The 21,941-nt window shown below is 41.8% G+C and overlaps 1 protein-coding gene across 1 annotated transcript; it reads right to left on the bottom strand.

Moving 5' to 3' along the window:
• Positions 1–4,164: 4,164 nt before the first annotated feature.
• Positions 4,165–21,066, bottom strand: adam19b (ADAM metallopeptidase domain 19b). The gene is made up of 23 exons (XM_041048766.1): positions 20,810–21,066; positions 20,415–20,527; positions 20,204–20,274; positions 13,481–13,559; positions 13,170–13,246; positions 11,330–11,531; positions 11,155–11,220; positions 10,852–10,923; positions 10,586–10,752; positions 10,266–10,350; positions 9,891–10,030; positions 9,580–9,757; positions 9,378–9,467; positions 8,983–9,178; positions 7,970–8,078; positions 7,625–7,841; positions 7,321–7,398; positions 6,680–6,788; positions 6,434–6,566; positions 6,211–6,307; positions 5,764–6,129; positions 5,569–5,663; positions 4,165–5,483 (listed from the first exon to the last, which is right to left on the bottom strand). Exons 1-22 carry the CDS (start codon positions 20,925–20,927, stop codon positions 5,613–5,615), a joined length of 2,814 nt encoding a protein of 937 aa, XP_040904700.1. The 5' UTR covers positions 20,928–21,066; the 3' UTR covers positions 4,165–5,483; positions 5,569–5,612.
• Positions 21,067–21,941: the final 875 nt, after the last annotated feature.

Raw genomic sequence — 21,941 nt, 5'->3', positions numbered from 1 at the left:
ATTAAAGCTTCTGCTAAAAATTATTTAAATACAATACACAAACATAAATATATACAGTAGACCTATATGTATTTTCAGGATGGCACATCGTAAATTAACAAGTTGCAGATTTCTTGAAATATTTAGACATGATACTTTAAAGACAAGCAACGCTGCAAGGAATCTCCTGAACAAAACAGACATGCTTTTCATTTTATCAATTAACATTTTAATTGGAGGCACAGTACATGTCTTTGTGTTTGACCCATGTGCAACCGTTTTCGGTACTGAGTATACCCTTAGTAGTACAAAGTGATGTGAAAGACTGCAGTTTTTATGTGAAAGTGAATCTGTGTTTCCTGTCCTCTTTCAGTGAGAGAGATTATTTTGTAATCATTGTGCATCTAAATGACTGGTGTTTACAATAAAGACAGTTAAAAAACATCTAGTTTGTGTGTGATAAAATTGTCTTGTGGTGTCAAAAATTGTTATCGAAAAACAATTAGTTTTTCTGTGTATCTGTACTTGATGCAAGAACGCACAGTCACTGAAATTGATTAAATCAATGACATAGACACGTGCAGACACACAAGTGAGGTCTTAATGAGACGAATCAGTCATCAGTGGATGGTCTCCTGCTGACATCAGGTCATCAAATATATTTTCATAAGGGCATGCATTAGGATTGCCAAGAGTTCTAATTAGAAGTAAAGAGCTTTCACCTGAACTCGTTTCAGTGGACTCACCTCTGTGGGAGTCTCATAAGGAATTCTCTCTTCATTGATCTGAATACACAGGATAGGTCAAAATCTCACAGTTAAAGGGATAAACAAGGCAGAGGAAACTGTGCCTGAGCTGATATGTGATCGATTTGTCTGTCTGCTGTAACAGCAACCTGGCTGTGCTGAACACCGAAGCCACATGTAAATAATGCTCTAAAAGACCTATTTACCAAATTGTACTGGAATTGCCTACGTGGATTAAATATATAGTGAGGTCCGCATTATAAAAAGTGAAACGGAAGGACAGCAAATTTAGGACTTAGGAGTCATCCCATGGTTACCTAACACCTCTTTTTTTACACCCTCCCCTCCCTGATGACATTTTCCTCTCATTAATCATTTATGTTGACCTTTTATTGCCAGAGGCAAGTACCTCAATCAGAGCAACACTTAACTATATAACCCACCATCAGTCCCCAGGGTAGTGACCTGGCCATAAACACTGAAGGGAAAAAAGAACTGGAAAACTGGACTGAAATGTTAACCATTACAACACGAACAGAGAAATTGTGTAAATTAACAGTAAAACAATAACAAATGCAAACACTCTACCTTTAAATACATTGTTTGAACACCTCATGCATTCAGTAGCGTTTGACACGTCAGTCACTGGCATTTACTCTGGTAAATGAGCCAATAAATCTGTAACTGTGGGACTTCAGACCAGAAATCCCTGAAGCTGCTAATCACAGGCAGGCAACAGGTGCGAATCCAGGCCATTGCACATTGGAGACACTTAAATGCCTTTCAAAGCTCCTACGTGCCTGTGCTACACCAGCCCAGGTGTTTTCTCTTGCTATGCCTAATTAGACCAGGAATGTGTGGGTGCTTGACTGACATCTCCCTTGGTTGTGTTTCATTACTTTCACTGACAAATCGTATGTAAAACTGCAGAATTTTCTGCAAAAAGTAAAAGTCCCAATTCTATACTATAAACATGTTGTCGTAGTATACAATAAGTATAGAAGTATTGCATACATATTAGACTGATTGACATCTCCCTCACACTCATGTCTAACATAACTTCCCCTCAATCACTGATTCACTATTCACCGCAAAGCACTCAATGAATTCATGACAGGGTGAAACAAACTTACAATTTTCAACGACAGGTGGAGTGTCTGATAACTGCAATTAACACAACACCTGTTTTGTTCCACTATGAGAAGACACTATTGAGTGCCAAAAATTTCAGTTCATTTTCAGTTCAGACAAGTAAACACAGTAGTGGAAAGAAAATATAGTGCGCTAGGTCAGGACATGATTTTAGATGTTGCCATTCTTATGGAGTTTGGTGTCCCCATGTCATTTTCAGCATGACTCTGTCCAAATATACCTTGAGTCTAATCAGTGGCTAATAGTTAAACATAGTTCTGCTTGGGATTAGTGACTTTTATTTATGGACTATCTATTTTCTGCAAAGGATTTTGATTTAAACAACAAGGAAGAAAAAAACTACTTGTATTGATGCTCACTAATATCTAAGAGACATTGAGAGAGAGAAATTGAAGTTTGGGGTTACAAAAAAGTACTAAAATACGAGCAGAAAGCAGGGACTGATTGAGAGAAAACTGGTGAAAAAAGGAGTGAGATAATCAACATTACAAATGGAAAAACATCTCAGGCTTAATCAGGTCATTATACAAGGCAGGGGAGCTTTCAGCAGGTGAGATCCTCTCTTTACTGCCCTCCTGGCTGTGCCCTCCACCCACTGTGAGGGGAGGTGTGGGGGGGGGGTCACCCCTGCGTTTTATCCCTCAGCCAATCATCATCTCTAATAAATGAAACTCCACAGGAAGTGACACGCTAGCTAACACTAATTATGCTCAGCAGGAGAGGCTGGCTGCAATTAAGCCACATGCTAAAACCTTTGCCTGCCAATGCCTCGTCTCCCTCTGAGTCACAGCTACCTTCGCCTCCCTTTGGTCCTGTGGAAGATCACCTGGCTCTTCAGTCCGCAGAGAGTCGACCAGGGAGTGTGCGTGTGCGTGTATGTGTGTGGTTGTTTTTGTGTTGGTGGAAGGTTGGTTCAGGGGGTCTGGCCTTGGTATTTAGCAGTCTTTTGATTAGAATAAATCAGAGAGCTTTCATCTCAGTGAAGGATGTGGAGATCTAAAGGGCAGGCACCTTTCAGCATTTCCAGCACAACTAAGAGGGGGTGTCATTTAAACCTATACACTATCGATTTATAAACGATTGTTCAAAAAGCAGAGGGGAGCTGGTAAATGCACAAAAATAGCAGTTAGACTCCACTGAAACCTTTGACACTTTAACATCAAAGGCCCACACACACCAAACACACACACAAGAGTTTCCGAATGTGAATCAAGCCAGTCTTGGGAATGTATCATTTTCATTTAGTATTAAACTGTTTATTTAAACGCTTAAGACAAAAGCTGAATGGAAAAGCCCTGGTGAGTTTTATGATCCGAATTGTTCTGTACAGACAGTTCTGTAGTTTTACAGTTTGGGTCTGTCCAGCAGATGCAGCTTTAAATTAACCTCACTGCATCTGCTGGACAGACCCAAACTGTAAAGCAGATGCAGTGAGGTTAATTTAAAGCTGCTCTGATCGATAATTTGAACAATAAATAACCACACATAATGATAAAGATGTTGCTTGTAGTGATGAACCCACAGAAGGTTTTCACCCAGAGCTGCTGCTCCCCTCTGCTGTGCACACCATGTGTAATTTAACCATTATTTGCTAACTCCTTCATCATCTCAACTTCACAATGTGATGTTTCAGTGTTGTGTTTCCAGGTTGGTTGGCTGCCCCCAAGTGGCCAATACATGGATTAAATTAAAATAAAATTAAAGTCTTTTTTTCCAAACATTCTTTAAAAAAAAAAAAAGCATATTTACTACATATAGTGTTTAAAGTGTTTAAATATGTGTGTGTGTATATATATATATATATATATATATATATATATATATATATATATATATATATATATATATATATATATATATATACTTTACATATATATTTTACCAAGCATGTTAGCAGAAACTCAGCAGAGAATTGTTCATGAAAAACATGTTCTCTGAACTGCGAGTGCTTGGACTCTTATTAGACAATACCTGATTAGTTGCAAGTTACAGAGCACGACAGTACTCATATTTTATTAAACTGTACTGCTAAACACAACTTTAACATTCCTGTTAATGATCTGCTACATCAGCAACAGGTCGTTTGGCAGAGGCAGAGCATACTGTAACTGTAACTTCACCCATATCTCTCCAGCTGCCCTGAAAGCACACATCACTGTATCTGTGTTAAGCTACTACAGAGCGTGCTCTTGAATCTATAAAGTGTTTAAATGCTAATATGAACAAGATGATGTGTATTGACAAAACACAACTAGTTAAAATGTACAACATTTTTATTTTTCCACGTGTTTACGTGCATTCCAGTTGAAGACACGGTTTCGCTCAGTGCCTGAATTTGCATAGGTCTGATAAGAAGGTAAAGCATGGCAGCTGACACACTGTATTTCAATATTACAATTAAAATGGGTTCATCCCCAAAATGGTCAAATGAACCACTGTTTTTAACAGTACCTTAAAATAATGCCAGAGTTACATAGTATTTTGGTCAAGAGGGAAAACAGTTTTAGTTACATCTTTGGACAAACACACAAAATCATTCAATTTCATGGTGCAATTTTTAAGAGGAAGCTTAAATTGGAAGTTCATTTGATACATCTACATAAAAGTATGGCTCTTTTTTTTTTTGTCATAATACGAAATTCTCTGAAATGTTACCTTGGACAAAGACAACTTCATCACTGATTCTCAGTGACAGGAGCAAGAAAATTAAAGTCAATTAGGGTTTGAATGATCACCTTAAAGTGATACTTCACCCAAAATCTTTCTGGTGACAAATACTCACCTCCTGTAGGCTTGAAAGGTGGATATTATTAGTTGATACTTTCTGGAGGGGCTGAGTATTTGATACTAAAAAGACTGCTGAAAGTGCAACATCACAACAATATAAAAATCACTAAAACAAAAAAATTGTAAAAAAAACAACATTTCCTGCTACATATCAGACATGTATCTCTCAGCATAAGCATATACTTACAGCGTGCACGTCGGGCTTTCACTGGTCCCCATTAGTCCAGTTAAAACCTCATTATTTTTCCACACATAAGAAGCGTTAGCACTTCACTATTGGCATCTTTTCTTAATATAAGATATCCCCTTACAGCTGATGCTCTTTTAAGAGACACCATGTTTAGTGGATACTACACTGTATTTAAGCTACACTGTAAACATGTTTCATTTTTCTTTGCTTTGTGAGTAAATACAGTGCTGACACGCATGGATCACTTTCACATTTCCACGAAGACGTGGGACAATAATCACACACACACACACACACACACACAAAACAAAACAAAACAAAACAAAAAAAACTTCACAGCTCTGGCTGTGTCAAGTAGATACAGCAGATATGTAAGGCTAATTTACAAAACAGTAATTAAGCCTAAATCTTAGACTTAAAACATCACTCTGATACGTTCTACAGCTTGTTGTAATTCTACCATTTTCCCTCAATGCAGCTCAGTATAAATATACTGCAATCCACATACAAAGTGTGCCAAGTATTCACCCCACCCCTCTTGGCGAGTTGCTAAAAAGACAGTTTGAGGCAGTCCCTTACTGCAGGTAAGTGGTGGTCCCCACCGTCTCCCTGAGATCTTAGTTTAAGTTCTAAAAGAAACAAGAAATAACAAGTTAAAAATGTGTTTGCATTGACTGATGTTAGAGAAGAAAAAAAAAACACCAGATGATTTACCAGTCTGGCTTTTTCTGTCCAACAGATGGAGCCAAAGCTGCTTTTCATCTTTGCAGGGCACTATTGGTAACCTGCTGGCCATTGACTTGATGTTCCTACGAAAAAATTTGAAGTGAGACATTTCATGTTCAGTTCACTAAGGAAAAGTTTGCATATGACTTTACTTAAATAAAAACATGTACAACAAATATTCACCACTGATGGTTTGTTGACAGGACAAGGGGGTGGAGGTCTGTTAGGAGGGTCTGGTCGGGTTTTAGGTACTGCTGAAGGCTTTGAGAGGCTTTTAGGACCCTGGGATGGTAAAGGTGGAGGTCCTGAAGGTGGCAGAGGAAGCTGGTTTTGTCTCTGATTGGTCAGCTGCGATTTATGAGGGGGGGTGAGAGCCTGAGAAGGGTATTGCCTCTGAGGAGAAGCTATAGGCTGGATCTGAGGCTGAGGTGCCGGCCCTTTTTTCTCAGCAGCATATGCAGGTATAGGAGGAGGCTTCACCGCTGGACGCACAACAGCATTTCGGGACCGCGTTGAGCAAGACGGGCTTGGCTGAGGAGAGGACTTCCCCTGTGGCGGAATGTTTATTCCAATATTAAAAAACAACAGAAACAAATGCAGTGATATTTGGGTAATCGTGCGCTACTTTACCAGGTGATCTAGCTGCTGTTTCCTAAATGTTGGGTTGGTGTGACCGTTCACATGACCGTCAGTACACTTAGGCTTGCCCTCAACCGGGACTGAACAACTGTTAGGAACAGAAGTACGGACCCATCATTCATACTGTACATCCACACAACACAGGGACTCGGAAAGCAAAAACAATGTTCACCAAATGTAGAGTATTTGTATTAAACATGTCAGAACTGCATACTTTGGCACTGGAGGTGGACCTGAATTTTTCACTGGGCGGAGTTTATGCTTGCAGCGGCACCACAGTCCGACAGCAACCAAAACCACCACAGAAAAAACCAGACAGATGGCAAGTAGGACTTGAGGGAGAATGCCTGATGGAATATGAAATAGACAAGAGTCAGGAAGTAGCCTAATTTCTAATTTCAAAGAAATATTTTAAGCTGTCAATATATGACACATAAAAAATAAAAATTAAGTGTCTCACTGTGGTTGATGACAGGTCCACTGTCCACACTCCCACCTGACCCCTTCTGGTCACACAGTGGAGGAGCCCAGCCTGGGTCACAGTGGCAGTTATGGTTGTTGTTACACAGCTGGTGAGAGAACACATCACTCATTAAAATTCATCACAGTGACATGCAGGTATGTGAATGAATGACACTTTAGGACTACAGAGGTACTTCAAAGTCAAGTAGACAAGAGCAGTAGGTTCAAAGGTGGGATGTAAGTACATTTACTCAAGTACAATTTTGACTTACAGGAAAATAATATATTTTTTACTCCACAACATTAATCTGACAGCTACGGTTACATTGTAGATCAAGACTGAACAGTGACAGGAACCGTCCTGCACTATGATAAGTGATTTGGACACTAGGTATATTCAACTGAAAACATTTCTTTACTTACTTACTTACTTACTTTACTTACTTTGTACTTTGTAAAATACTATATATATATATAATTTGCATTGCTGTGTTTCTACTTTTAATTAAGTAAAGGATCTAAATGTACCACGGCCAAGGTTTCCATTTTCAGAAATAGTGGGCTAGCAGCCAAACTTTCCCCAACGCTCCTCGGAAAATCTATCTCACAGCATCCTTCCTCACCCGCATGGAAACTTACCCCGTGTCCGTGGCACTTGGCATTGCACTCATCAGCTCTGAGGAAAGATGCATTGCGGCATTGTCCATTAAAGCAAATCTGATGAAAGAAGGAGGGGTGTGAGGAAGAAAGTCAAAGAGTCAGAGAAGTGGAATTTGACTTCATGAAAGTCACAAACATCGGGGGGCCACAAAGTTAGCAAATGATGTCGGTTCAATGTGACAGGTAAAATAAATACTCACATCTCAAAAAGAGATCAAAAGCTTGCTCTTTGCCACAATAATAAATTCTATTTAGTACACCTCCATGCGTGTACGAGTCTCACCGAGTCATCGGCACACTTGGTGCCCGTCATGACCAGGCCCGGGTCCAGAGTGTCGCCCTGTGTCTCCTTCTCCTCCTGCCCAGGCTTGTACACATGTGTTCCCATACACTGGACCCTCTTGTTGCCCACAGTGACTGTGGTTTCTATGCGGACAGCGTTGTTCTCAATGGGCTTGGGGGCCGAAGTTAAACACTGGATTTTTCCACATTTAGCATCCCTGGCAGAATTAATAGTTTGTTGAGATCGATCAGTGTTCAGCACAGAAGAGGTCACAAGATGCTAATGTTTTAATTATTAGGAAATGCCGAAGGAGCAGTATGTGCTGCTGAGTGTTTAAATCTTCACCTGTCCTTACAGCTCCTGTATTTCCCAAGCTCATCTTTGCCACAGTTCCCATACATGTCCCCGGCTTCGTTTACCTTCGTAAAGCACAGGTCAGGGGCTGGACGTCCGTCTGTGATTGTAAAAAAAAAGAAAAAGAAAATGCACAGAAACATATTAATACCGCTGTGCACACACAAACCCAGTAACTGAACATAAATTCATGCCCAGCGTGTTCTATGCGACCACCTGATGGAGAACAGATGGCACCCCTTACTGTTCTGTGTGGCTCCTGTGGTACTACAAAGGCTCTCCAGGGAGGCTCTGTCACAACATGAATATGGACACTGTCCAATAACAATCCCTAATCTTCTGACCCACCGTGGGTTCATCTCTAACACTACACAGCCCTTCTGCTTCAGCCCTGCAGACGATGTTTAAGACACAATGTGAGACATTTAATGTCTTTAAAATGTCTATCATTCCATCATGCCTTTAAGAACAAAATGAGCAGATAGGCTCATATTCTTCTTCAGGCAATTTCTTAACTCACTTTATCTCAAAATACATGATAATCTGAATCTGAAGTATTACATACTAACAATCTTCGCAAGTTTTTTTTTTAACCACCAAGTCAGTAAAAATAAACACCTCATTTTGGTTTCACATGATGTCAGAACTGTAGGTGGCACAATGCATCTTACAGTGATGCTCATCTCTATTTTTGTAATATTACATCAATAATGCATCTAAATATATACGTTTACGTGTGAAAATCAGCATGTATGGTCTTGCAAAAGGCCTGCTTCACTGCAGACATTTTAACTGGCTATAGTAGGAAAGGCACAGGTGTTTACAGAGTATTAGGCAACATAGCTTTAGTTAGTTGAACCCAATAAACTGGAAAAGGAGTATATATATATATTCATATGTTGTAACTGCTACTTCCATGATACATTTATACATGTGATCAAAATGGAGGATGTATCCCATTTAGAACAAATGATTTACAGGTTATAAGCAACCAGTTTACCAACCTCGTCCCCACAGTGACAGACACTGCTGCTCCAGGGTCAGACACATGCCGGTGTAACAGTAGGCCTGCCCGCCTGCGCATGATGTACCATCCACCAAATAAAAATTAGCCGGACAAGACTCCGTTTTCCCGTCGCAGTACTCTGGCAGGTCACACGGCCCCAAGGGAGCGCGGCACAGCTTGCCTGGACTCTTCAACTTTGATGGTGTGAGATGAAGAAGAGAGGCGACATTTACGAGACACCAGAAACAAATAATGAAAGAGAAGAAACAACTGGTTGTAGAGCTATAATTCAAGCGCTACAGTGTTTATCTAAAAAGTTAGAATTTTCCAGGGGGGTGCATTCTTCCTGGGAGGACAGGATTTCTTTTTGTTTACAGATTCTAGACTTAGTACCTTGCAGTTATCACAGCAGATGCCATGGGCACACTCAGCTCCAGCTTTTAGGGTGCAGTTGTTGGCATTACAGCAGGGGCTGGTGCACTCCTACACAAAGAAGTGAGTCATGAGTCCTGTCAAAAGCTTACAAGATAAATATATACTTCTACAATCCAGAGACTTGGCACAAACACACACACACACACACACACACACTGACCGCTTCCTCTCCACAGTCACATTCTTCTCCGTCCTCCAGGTAACCATTGCCGCAGCGCTGCCCTCCATACATGACTTTGGTGTTGGGCAAGTTGAAGAGACACTTCCCTCCTCCAGAGCTCAGGTAGCTCTTCAGCTCTTTCTCGTTACAACCGTTAAACACACTTGGAAATGGGTGTCTGCACCATGGAAGAAGCACAAATACCGTACGCACATAATCACACAATAATTAATAAAATACAAATTTCAAGACACTGTTTGTCCTCCATGTTTTTTCTTCTGCCTTAATACTTAATAATGTGTGAGCCTTACCCAGTAGCAGCAGCCATGATGCAACCCCCATCTTCTGGTCTCGCCTGACAGCAGCCTGTACTGTCATGGTTCATGCCGAAGTTGTGACCCATTTCGTGCGCCATGGTGGCGGCAACACCAACAGGTAATTCAGAGTGGTCCTTTGGATGAGAAGAACCAGAGGTGACTCTCAAAGATCACACTACTGTAAAGTCATTCATACCCGAACAACAGATTTCAAGTAACTATTGTTTAACAGTACTTTTTGTTATCACAGAGAAAACCATACATTTTCCTGTTTTTTTTTCCGTTACTCTAAATTGCAGCAAGTTGATAAGGAAATGGTGATGATGTCTCCTGAAGGGTTTACTGTCTCTTTAGACCCTTGTGTCTCACCGTGTTCACTCCACCAGACTGGTAGTCTGAGCACATGGCTTTGAGAGGTGCCAGCCCAATGGTGGTACCCTGGAACGACCTCCCCCTGGAGACAGAAACGCCACTGCTGATTAGTTCCAACTGGACAATAGCCCACTGGGATATAAACACTTGGTGATGGTTATTGTCTCACACAATGAAGAGGAAATCAACCCAGAGATCTGCCCCATGGGACAGGGGCCTTAGAGAGGATAGGGAGACTCTGGTGTTGGAGAGGGGGAAGACTGACAAATGGAAAGATTAGTGAGAGATGAGAGAGAGAGAGAGTGAGAGACACTGACGTGATGAGCTGAGCGTTGTCGTTGGGGAGCACGTGGAGCTGTCTGCGTCTCCAGGACAGGAAAGCTGCCAGAGTGCCGTGTGGGTTGTCTGACACAGTGATCATGTCCTGGCTGGTCCACACCTCCAGACCGATTAAGGCCACACGGATGTTCAAAGTCTTGTAGTACTGCAGGTGTGAGGGGGCACAGGAACAGTGATACATTAAAAACTTTACAAGTCATTACTAAATATAGGTGTGGTTTTTGCGCTTCACATCACATGTTACCTTGTCAACCAAGTTAGCTGCCTCCAGTAGTTTCTGTTTGGTCATCTGGAGACTACTCCCATGCTTCTCAAACTACAAAAGATATAAACCACATGAGACAGACATGCCCACACACACCCATGCTTATTTTTACATCTTCACAAACCTCAAAAGGGACTTTTCACACTGCCAGTTACAAACAGCTTTATATGCACTCCAACTATTTATAAAGTTTACCACTAAATAAACTCTAAATAGACTGACCGGTAAAATCTCCTCCTATGTTGTGTGATTAAAAAAAAAAGTCTGCAATCATGTCCTCACCTCAGCCTTGTCTGCCACTATCAGCAGCTCTACATACTGCGTGTTCTGATTCAGGTCCCTTTTCTCCTGAAAGTGGAGACAGTTTAATGCAGAAAATGTGGTGAACATGGTGGTGGTGTGAACTAAAAGTGATTTTTTTGGGCAGGTAATTGCTGCTTATCCTGTCTGAACTCACCCTCGCGCTCCTTGGTGACGTGATTCCACGGATGAAGCCATTAAGCGGCTCCTCGTGCCCCTTGTTGCCATGGTGATGCAGGCAGGTACCTCGGGGTAGACGGAGGCTCTCGGCTCTGAACACAGCGTGCTGCTGAGCATCCGTGGAAACAGGAAGAGGCTCTATCAGGTAGCTGACGCTTGTGTTCAGAGAAATCAGTCCCCTGGGGAAACATGGCATTGTTAATGGTTCCATCCAATCCCAGCTCGTGTAAATCAATGATGTTGATGTCATTCTATCAGCATGTTGTGGCATACTGTGAAAAACATGGTTTCTCTTGCTAATAACCCGTGTCCTTTTAAATATCAAAATATATGACTGTATATAATTTCGTAGTTTAATTACATTTTCAATCCAAAGCATGAAGAAAACCATATGGCTGCACGACATATCTAATTTTTTATTCGTCTGAGGTGGTGTCTCGGACGGGTGGAGCACAGGGACGTGTGTCACAGGTGATTTATTAGTGTATATAAATGAAGATCCGCTTGGGACAGACAGAACGATACACAATCCTCTGGCTTCTTCGCAAAAACCACTCATGAGCGCAGACGCCGATACATAAACACAAGCATGCACAAAGCAGCAGGTCAAACAGCTGTAAGAAACATCTGGAAAGGTCAGACGCCCACATGTCAGTGTCCCTCTATGCTGTGCTTGCATTCCTCCAGAGAATTTACATTTGTCAAAAAAAGACATATCAATCCACTCTTCCTCCAGATGCAGGGCAGTGAATCCGCAAAAACACACATATGGCTACGATTTCTGTCAGCGCTCGCCAGTTCCTCCTCGGACAGCGGCCTCTCCTCTCCGAGTGCCTCTAGCAGGAAGTATCAGCTGCTCAGGAGAAAACACAGGATCTCCATACTGAGCTGTACTCAGTGAACCAACTCTGAAGCCAATGACCTACTAACCTACTGACTACAAAAGACACTGTCCACAACAGTTTCCTGTCACCTTATCTGTTCAACCATAGTTTGAGAAGAGGCTCTGCAGGCATGTTCCCAAACATATCATACATCATATCATACAACAAACTGGAAGGAGTTTTATCAGTGAGGATGTGTGGGTGATCCTGTTGCTGAAAAAAATCACTTACAAAAAAGCAACTTTTACATTTTATTTGAGAAAATGACCAAACTATTTGATATTTGTGCGGTGCTAACAAGCTGATGCATGCCATAATTTGGACCTGTTCTGTCAATCAGTGCATTTACATGTTTATAGGTAACTGGGCGACATTCAGCTTTCTGCAATAACCTGACATCTTAGCTTTCTACATGTACACATGTGCATGACAAAGGCAGGGAAAGTAGTGATATTAATAGCTGTGCTTAACATTTGCACAAATTCTCTCTAAGTGGACAAAAAAAGGAAATGTTCAACAACAGTAAACTGTATTCTACCACTGAGTCTGACAACACTGGAGAAATTGCTTTGTAACCATTAGTTTAGCTTTGTTGGCCCAAAATGTTTTACACGTCAGCTGGAAAACAAATGAGATGGGGCTGTAAAATTAGCACTGATGGGGTAACAGCTTTAATTCAGTGAGAGCAGTGCAAGCAGATCTTCATTTAGATTGATCTCTGCACAATATAATCTGTATCACCTAACACTTCTCTAATTCTTACACGAAAAGTCCTCCTCCCTTCTCTTAACTGTAGAAGCTGTCTTCATGAATAGCGTTTTATTTAGTCTTGTGGGGACTTCTTAGAAATGTCTTTCACCACTGGGTCTTTCACCACTCTAACCAAATATTAGAAAACATTATGAATACAGCCCCTGGTGGAGTTTTACTTACCTGAGCCCTGAGCATGTGCTAACAGCAACACTAGAACCTTCAATGCCCTGAACCTCCCCATGGTAGAAACAGTGTCCCTGGAAGACAGAAACAATCATAGCATAACACACAGCTCTGTTTGTGGGAAAGAAAGGTGTCACATTAGTAGGATAGACTACCATTCAACCAGAGTACCTTGTTATTTAAACAGAAATTGAAGTATTTTATGTCCATGTACAATCCTATTTGATCAACTGCATTGATGTTTATCTCTCTCCTATGATCATTTACAACTCTCTGGTGCAGAGCATCAAACCGTCTCACAGACTTACAGTGTTGGCAGGAGAGGAGGACCTGCGGGCTCCATCAGGAGTGTACCATATTTCTTGATATCCAGGGGCCAACAGCTGCCTGGTGAAGGACAAGACAAACTCAGGGACAATTTGCAAGAGAATATATGTAGTGCCAGGCACTCAATCTCCTGAAACAGCAACGACATGGGGGAGTGATGGTGAAAAATATACAGCATAAAAGCTGCAGGAAACGGAGGAGACAGAAGAAGACAGATTCCCTCCAGCAGCCCACTGCTCATAAAACATTCATTCTGACAGAGACGCTATACAAAACCAGACAGCTTTAAAGAATTAGACAAAGATCCTCTCAGAGATGATAAAATCCAAAAAAGAATGTGGAAAAGTGTTTTGGCTCAAATAAAATCCATTTATACCTTTCCCAAATGACCCTTTTTACTTTCTGGAGAGCTGAAGGAGGAGATGTCAACATCCCTGTGCTATGAGAGTTTACATTTGTTGGTACGTCCAGGCCATATTTGTTTGACGGGGCTATTATTTTGTAATATCCTCCTATTTTTTTCTCTATCAATGGAATTTCTCCATCAGTATACAATACGGACTGCAGAGGAGAGGTTGATAAATCAGTTAAATATGCACATATCAAGAGAAACATTCATTTCAATTGTGGTGAAACCTCTTACTCTCAGAGTGTGTGATTGAGTGGGTGTCTCTTGACTCTCAGGCTGCTTCTGTCAAACTTCTGACAAACTGCCGGCCCAATATTTACATCTCGTTCAGATCCTTGTTTTCCTGTCTCTATCCTTCCAACTCTGTCTCAATCCATTTTTCCTGTTTTCATTCATAAACTCGGTCTGCTTCACAGCTGGTTTCCGTTTTCTCTGTCTCTCCAAATCTCTTCTCATCTCTCCGCCCACAGTGATCCATCAAACAAGCTGTAGCTGCAGTGAAATCAAGCTGTACATGTCTCTGCAGATGCTGGTTAAAAGGGTGGATCTGACTGAAGTATCAAACAAACTCAAGACAGACCTAAGATGGTCCCACACTGATTAGACCCACTAACGTTTTTATTATTTATCAGGTACCTTCATTTATTTTTCATCCTAACAAGCTTGTGGTTTTACCTCAAGGCAACAACTATGTGTCCCCTTTTCAACTTTGCGGGATGAACTGAGTGGAAATCAGTGTAGTCAAGTTAAATAAATAGTTCAGTATTATGGGTGCTTACTCATTTTGCTCTTGAGCGTTAGATGAAACCACACTTAACAAGAAAACAGGTAACAGCAACCACCAACCACCATCTCTACAGCTCACTAATGAGCCTTTTATGTCTAGTTTAGACTGCACAAAAAATGAAATTTAAACCGATCAGTTGTGATTTTGTGGGGTTTACCGTGCAAGACTGTTTTTAGCTGGTTACAGTGACTCCCCAGCCCTTTGTACTGACTAAACAAACAAGCTTTACCTCTGATGTTAGATGGATTTTGTTACTGTGACAGAACCAGGCTAGACCCCCCCCCCGAATTTCAATTTTTATGCTAAGCTAAGCTAACTGGCTGCTGTGACTTCTAACTCTCAGCACCAAAGACACTAAGTGCGTTTCCCAAAATGTCAAACTATTCCTTTAAAGGACGATGAAGACAAATGAAGGGAAGACGGGGATTTTTCTTTTGTCCTCCCATCAGATGCCCTGAAGGAGACAAGCCTCTTGAATCAATGAAAGTCTGTTGATGCAATCAGCAACAAAGCAAGTCAAAGACAAAAAAATGGCTGTGTCATCCTTTAATAGATTACAAATCTGAGGCTGGTGAGGGGGGACTCTGTATGCACACACACAAGCAGTCTCAGAGAAGACTTAAAAATGACTGCTCAGTGGTAATGTATCCGGCTGATGTCACTCTAAACAGGGTTTTGTGATTTGACCTTCTGACCTCATTTGTATCTGGCCTTCCTTCAGTTTTCCTGCTTCTTTAACGCCCCCATCACGCTCTCCTCTCATCTGTGTGACCTCTATCGCCCGTAACGGCAGAATGGCTGATGATGGACTCAGCATTGCTCTGCTGCAGTCGTCAGGCAGGAAAGACCGATCACGTCCATGAGGAAACGCACAATGACTCCTTCTCTCCCCCATTCTCCCTTTTTCAACAGCTGCATTTCTGAACTAAACCGTGCTGACTTACTAGGCCTTGGGATAACAGTGTGTACACTAGTTGACTGATGGCTATATATTCCACAGTGTGACACAGACACAACATGCCATTAACAAAGCTATAGCCACCACTTAAAGGACAATCCCAGCTTAATTTTAGGCTTTCCCCCCAATATCTACATGAATTTTAATGAAAAGTTTAGACTTTATAATGCCATAGCAATTGTAGTTGTGCATAATGGCAATTCATTTAACTGATAAATGAACTGAATAAAAGGTGAGATGTGCATCATCGTCATCCAGCTTGAAGAAACGCAACAGTAAAAACCGTACGAAACAAGGTGTGATCAAACCCTTTAGTTTCATTTTGCCTCATCACTGTCTACGGAGGTGAAACATTTCCTGTGAATCTTGTTCTTCACGTTGTACTTTGCAATTGTATAGTGTGTTTTTAATACAAAATAATAGTACTGTACTCTTCTACATGATAACGCCAACCTGTATCACAAATACGACTCAAAAAGGCCCACCACAGTTTCTGAGAGCCCAAGGTGACGTCTTCAAAACCCAAAGATGTGCAACTTACTGTAATTTATGACAAACATAAGTAGAAAGTCGTAACATTTTAGAGGAATTCTTGCTGCAAATTTCAACATCTGTCTCTGATTTCCAAAAGACCTTGAACTCAGCATTTACTGGTCCAGCAACAGGCAGCATAAAAGGAGTAAAAGTATACTAATTTCACTGCCAAGCCTTGAGTCAATCAGTGACCCTGCAACAACACTCTTGGAATACCCCAAACCCTTAAGCCTAATTGAACTGTGGTAAATGCTGCGACAGCTTTCGAATCAAGAATATAAAAACCTCTATGCAATGGCGGGAGTGCTCCGCGAAGCTTGGATGTCCTCCAGCGTCCAGACAGATGCTGTGATTGAGCAGCCAAATACTGGCTGAATCAGGACTGTCTGGCAGCGAGGCTGAGACAAAGGCTTGGTTCAGCCTAAGGAGGAGAAAGAAGGGGTGGGGGAGTAATGCTAATGTACTTGGGAGATAGCGGAGCGGGGAGAGAGGAGTAGTGGATGTGGGGTAATGTGTTAGGGTCAGTAGGTCGCATTCCCTCATCAGATGACATCACCACACATATGAGTGGAGGGGGGGAGCAAACTGATGCAAAGTCAAAGCACCACTCAGCAATGGATGATTAAGAGGCTTTTATTTTGTACAGGGGGGCGCCAATGTTCTGTTGTGTCAAGCTCTGTGCATGTGAGTGTTTCCCCCAACACACAAGCTAACACTGAGGCCTGGATCAAAACATCCAAGCAGACAGGACCGCACCACTGTGAGACTAAACATAGACGCAAAGGAAACAAAGACAAGCGAATGCATCCCTCGCTCTGTGCTCCCTAGACCTGCAATCCGTCAGGTCCGTGCTTTGACTCGTGTTTGTGTGTTTTTTTGGGGTGCTGAGTGTGCGTACAAGTGTGTCTGTGTGTGTCGTCGTCTGCCTGCGTGTGGCCACAGTCTCCCAAACCCTGACCCGCAGAGAGCGCGTGGGAGATGTATATTTGTACTAGAGCCCTGGGGAATATCAGATGAGGTGAGGGAGGGAAAGAAATGAGAAAGGATGGGGTGCTCATTTTTAGGCCAGGCAGTGGAAGACATATGAGGAGAGGAGAGGAGGAACAATGATGTGTATAATTCCCAAGGGAGTGCTTAATTCAGGTTCATGGACTTAAGGGAGCACAGGAAGGGCGTTAAACAGAAGAGCAGCGAAAGTCATACAGAGGAGGAAGCTAGAATATCCACACGATTCGTATGTGAACGCGACGGACATAACTCACACCCAAACTGACCTCAACTGTCTCTGCTTTCCTCTGTCCATGACTTTTCTCACCTTAACCCTTCTCCTCCGGTCCATCATTCACTTTCTTCCACTGTTTCCTGCTCTCACTCTTGTTTTTATATCCGTTTTCCTTCTCTCTGAGTCAATGCACTACGGCCTCTGTCTGGCTCTTAACCAAATCAGCCCCGTATGGGCGCACCACAGCCTTTCATTAAGATAAAAGCTCAGGCAGACACACAGACACCTACACTGATGCATATACAAAGCAAAAAAAAGACCCATATGAGCACACACACTCCCACACATGCACATTTATGACTGGGGAGGACATAAATGGACTGAGTCTGGACTCCAGCCACTGGGAGTACTGATGCCCACAAAACTTCACAGCTATGCCTTCCCTTGTGCTTTGATTAAGTGATACATTAAGTGAGGAGCAGACGCAGTGGACTGGAAAACGATATGTAAAATGCTGTGGGGTGATAAACAAAGAGACAAGATCAAGACAACCTCTCAGCTAATTTGGGTTCTCGCTTATCTGCTGACTGTCAGAGTAACAGTTACGGGGCAACGAGGACATGAGGGAGTAACCAGGACACAAAGATGGACACTGGCAGCATTTCCTCTGGCTTCTCTCCAAACTCCAAAGGCACTGATCTTCACAGACAGTAACTGCCGTCTTCCTCAGCCCAGTCCTATAGTCTCACATTGACATGTCTCCACATTAGGCCAACAGAAGGCTGGGAGAGAAGGGGAAATGCTAGTGGTTGACAGGGGTGAGGAGGTAAATCTTAGACTAAATAAAAGATCTAAAAAGAGAGTCAGCAAGCTCTGTAAAACTATGTTTTGTAAGGGATTATGGGGAAATTATTAACTTGCGTGGATCCTTCCTTTGATGTAGAAAACAACTGCAACTCAAAATAATGTCACAACACCAATTTGGTATTTGAAATGGTGTAAAAAAAAAAGTAGTTTACTTATTTAATTTTATTGGGCATTTTTTAGTGCCAACTTAGTTGGCATTTTTTTAATGTTATTGCTCTCACTTGTGCATTATTATGATTATTTTAAACTGTCTGTGGAGAATTAATTTTCATAACATCCAACAAACTTCATATAAGAATTACAGTGAACATAGAATAATGAGCGACTAACTGAGTATAATAAGCATGTGCAGTCCCTGAGTGAATTGTGGCATGCATGTCACATGCATGCCACAATTCACTCAGGGACTGTGACTGTGACAGAAACTGCACTCGAGTTTCAGCCTTTCATACTGGTACACTGAAATTCGAGTGAAATGCAAATTCACAGTGAACAGTAAAGAGCAATCACATGACGTATCCAGGTCAATAAAAGCTCTCAGACACAGCACATTAGTTAATCAATATTTAGGATGTGGGATGTTTTTCTTTAATAGGAAACAATGTCTGCTTTTACCTTAAAATGGTTTATTTTCTTTCATATGCATTATTGTCAAAACTAACTATGCTCAACTGATTTCATTTCTATAAATCGCTTTTTCAAAAACGCACTGGTAACTATCTTATCGTTCACGTCACTGCACTCCTGTCCTAGAACGGAGTGTGAAGAAATGCTTGCAGCTTTCCTGTCCCAGGAAACAGTTGAGGCGTTGCACAAAAATGGTTTCAAAATGTATTTCTCTTGCTTGTGAATAAACAGAATTAAACTGTATCTACCACATTGCCTGAATCATTCAGGATTATTTCTTGTATCAGCTAAAACCATCTCGATCTCAGTTTGAGGGACACTGTAAAAGTTTTATCAGATCTAACTCAGACCAACCATTTCTTTCATTCAGTGTCTCTGTCCCTCTCTTAAACCACACAGACGTAGACAAACACTGTGTGTGATTGATGAAAATTCCTTGCCCAGGAGGAAATCTAACAGTTTGACCACCTGCTGGGGAGGGAGAGCGAGGGTGGGGGGTGCAGGCAAATCCCTCAGGGGACGGTCAGTCAGACACAGTGGAGTCATGGTTTGTTAATGTGTGCGCCTGTGACTAAATGACTGACAGAGAGAGCATACATTTGATGGTAAAAATGGACTTCATTTCTAATGCTCATAACGTAAAAGCTTCCCATTCCACTTGCTCGCTGGCTCAAATCCAGAGACGATAAAGCCACAGCTCTGTTGTCACCATTGACATCTCAAGAGCTGCAGTCCCCCGCCTCCCCCAGCACCCTCCCACCCAGCGATCACACTGTCCATTAAACTCTGAGATACTCTGCTCACTTCCTATCACCATCCCATTGTTACTGGACAGGAACCGCTCCATCAGATTACAGGATGTTAGGTGCAGGGGCTCGATCTATCTTACTTCCTGTTTGCCCAAGGCACACAGATCGGGTGTCAACCCTCTGTCGTCCCAAAACCATCACCCTCCTTTCCTCCCTTCATCCCCCTCTCTGCACCCACAGGGGCACCGACCTTACAAATGCGTCTGTGTGACAGCTAACATCTGGTCAAATAAATGAAGCGAGCTCCGGCGTCTTGTGGATGTCTACGGATACACGCGCCAGTGTTGATGCTCTAACTTGATTTAATCAGATGGAAATAATTTGATACAGGCAACTATCTGAATTATTGTGTGTTTTGTCTCTTTTTTTGGTAACTCCTGTGAAGTGTTGCTCCTCTTATCTGCACCGAAAGTTGACAGACTTTTTAACTCCTCTAATCCTAAGTATCTTTAAAACACTGCGGGACACATTATTCCAGTGAAATCACTCACTCGTTTTTCTCCAGGTGTAGCCTGAGCTCCTGGCCTTCAACTGAGATTAGGACCTGTGTCTCTGCGGGATGCTGGAAGGACAAAAAAAAAACACACACAATATAGTTCACCAGGTAACAGGAAATCGCTGAACAAGAGGTGACTTGTATCAAGATGTACTTTTTAAATAATTTTATCAGTGAAATGGACAGAGAGAGACAGCCTGACTCACCTCTTTGTGGACAGACCTCCTGTGTCTGTGAGGATGCAGCCATGTGGGATAAGTAATCTCATAACTCTGTACATGCTCCAGGATGCTCCTCAGTGAACCCTGCTTATTTAATTCTGATAGAAAAGAGAAAGAGGGAGAACGTGACAAATAACCATGTTAGATTTAGTCTGCAGCCTATGCCACTCAGTAACCTACTGAAATTATATAACAGATAATATAATAAAAAGAAGATATATACTGATGTTTACATTTTGCATCACCAAGAAAAAAACAAACACGTGGCATCGGAGTGAATTTTAAACCGAAAACACATTCCAGTGCAATGCAATCTCGACAAAGCTGCTGCTAAGACATGTCCAATTTCAGTCACGGCTCCCAGAGACAATCGGACTCACCATCATAAACACCGCCTGCAGACACAGCAGCCTCAGCGGAGAGGAGGAAAACCATGAGACACAGGCACAGGGAGGACCGCACAGCATCGAGGGGAGGGGGACGCGCTCCTGGACGCATTCTCACAACAAAAAAGACAATTTGCTGAACTGAGACATAAATGTGCAGTAAACTGGTCTTTCAACGCGGATGATCGGTGTGACATCGCGATAGGCCGCCGCCACCAACACCACCACCACCACCGGTACCGCTGTTCCTGCTGCTGCTGTTCGTCTGAATGAGATGTTTGCAGACGCACATCTCTCTTTCATTCTCAGTCCCTCCCCCTCGTTGGACAGGACACTGACCTGTAGACTGAGGCGAAGCTACGGCAGGATGAAAAAAGACACACAAAAATCGCGCTCACACTCATGACTATGTTCCGTTGAACACTTTAGCGCAGACTGCGCCCATTATCAGATATTGTCAAAGGAACAATACGCAATTTCAGGCGAAAGTGGGGCCTAATTTTGACTTTTAAGAATAATAATAATAATAATAATAATAATAATAATATTGGTAATAATTTTAACAAAGTAGTTTAAGGACTATCAGCAGCTTTCAGGATTATTTCTTAAATTGGTGTTCCAGCAACTTAGTATGGCACTTCCATAAAGCTGAGGAACGAAAAAGGGACAGATTAAAGAAGCAAGCGTTGAAACTGAAGCAGGAGAAGCTGAAATATTCAGATTTTTAGTTACTAGTCAGGGGGGCAAACTCCAAAAATCTTGGAACCTATTTTTCCCATTATGCAAATGATGCTAATTAATTCAATTTAGTTTAATTACTTAATTAAATTTGTTAAACCCTGATTTCCTGAGTAATATCAACATCTTTTAGACTCCAGTACCTCCAGTTTGTATGAAAGCTTTGTAGTTTTGAAGCCTGGGCTGAGATAAGTTATCCTTTGTGACTATTAGACCTGTTTTTAATGTGTAAAATTGATGGAAGTAACACTGCATTCACACAATGCAGGCAAAATGAGAAAACAGAAAAAGTTCCCATTGTTCCAGGATGGTTATCACAACTGCTAGACTTGTAGTTACAATTTAAATTGCCTTAATTAGCTACTCTTGCTATATAATATGTATTTAA

The sequence above is a fragment of the Toxotes jaculatrix genome, chromosome 10 (genome assembly GCF_017976425.1).
Source record: "Toxotes jaculatrix isolate fToxJac2 chromosome 10, fToxJac2.pri, whole genome shotgun sequence".
Lineage (NCBI taxonomy): Eukaryota > Metazoa > Chordata > Actinopteri > Toxotidae > Toxotes > Toxotes jaculatrix.
Note: the sequence above shows the minus strand (reverse complement) of the source record. Positions and strands in the feature narration are given on the sequence as shown.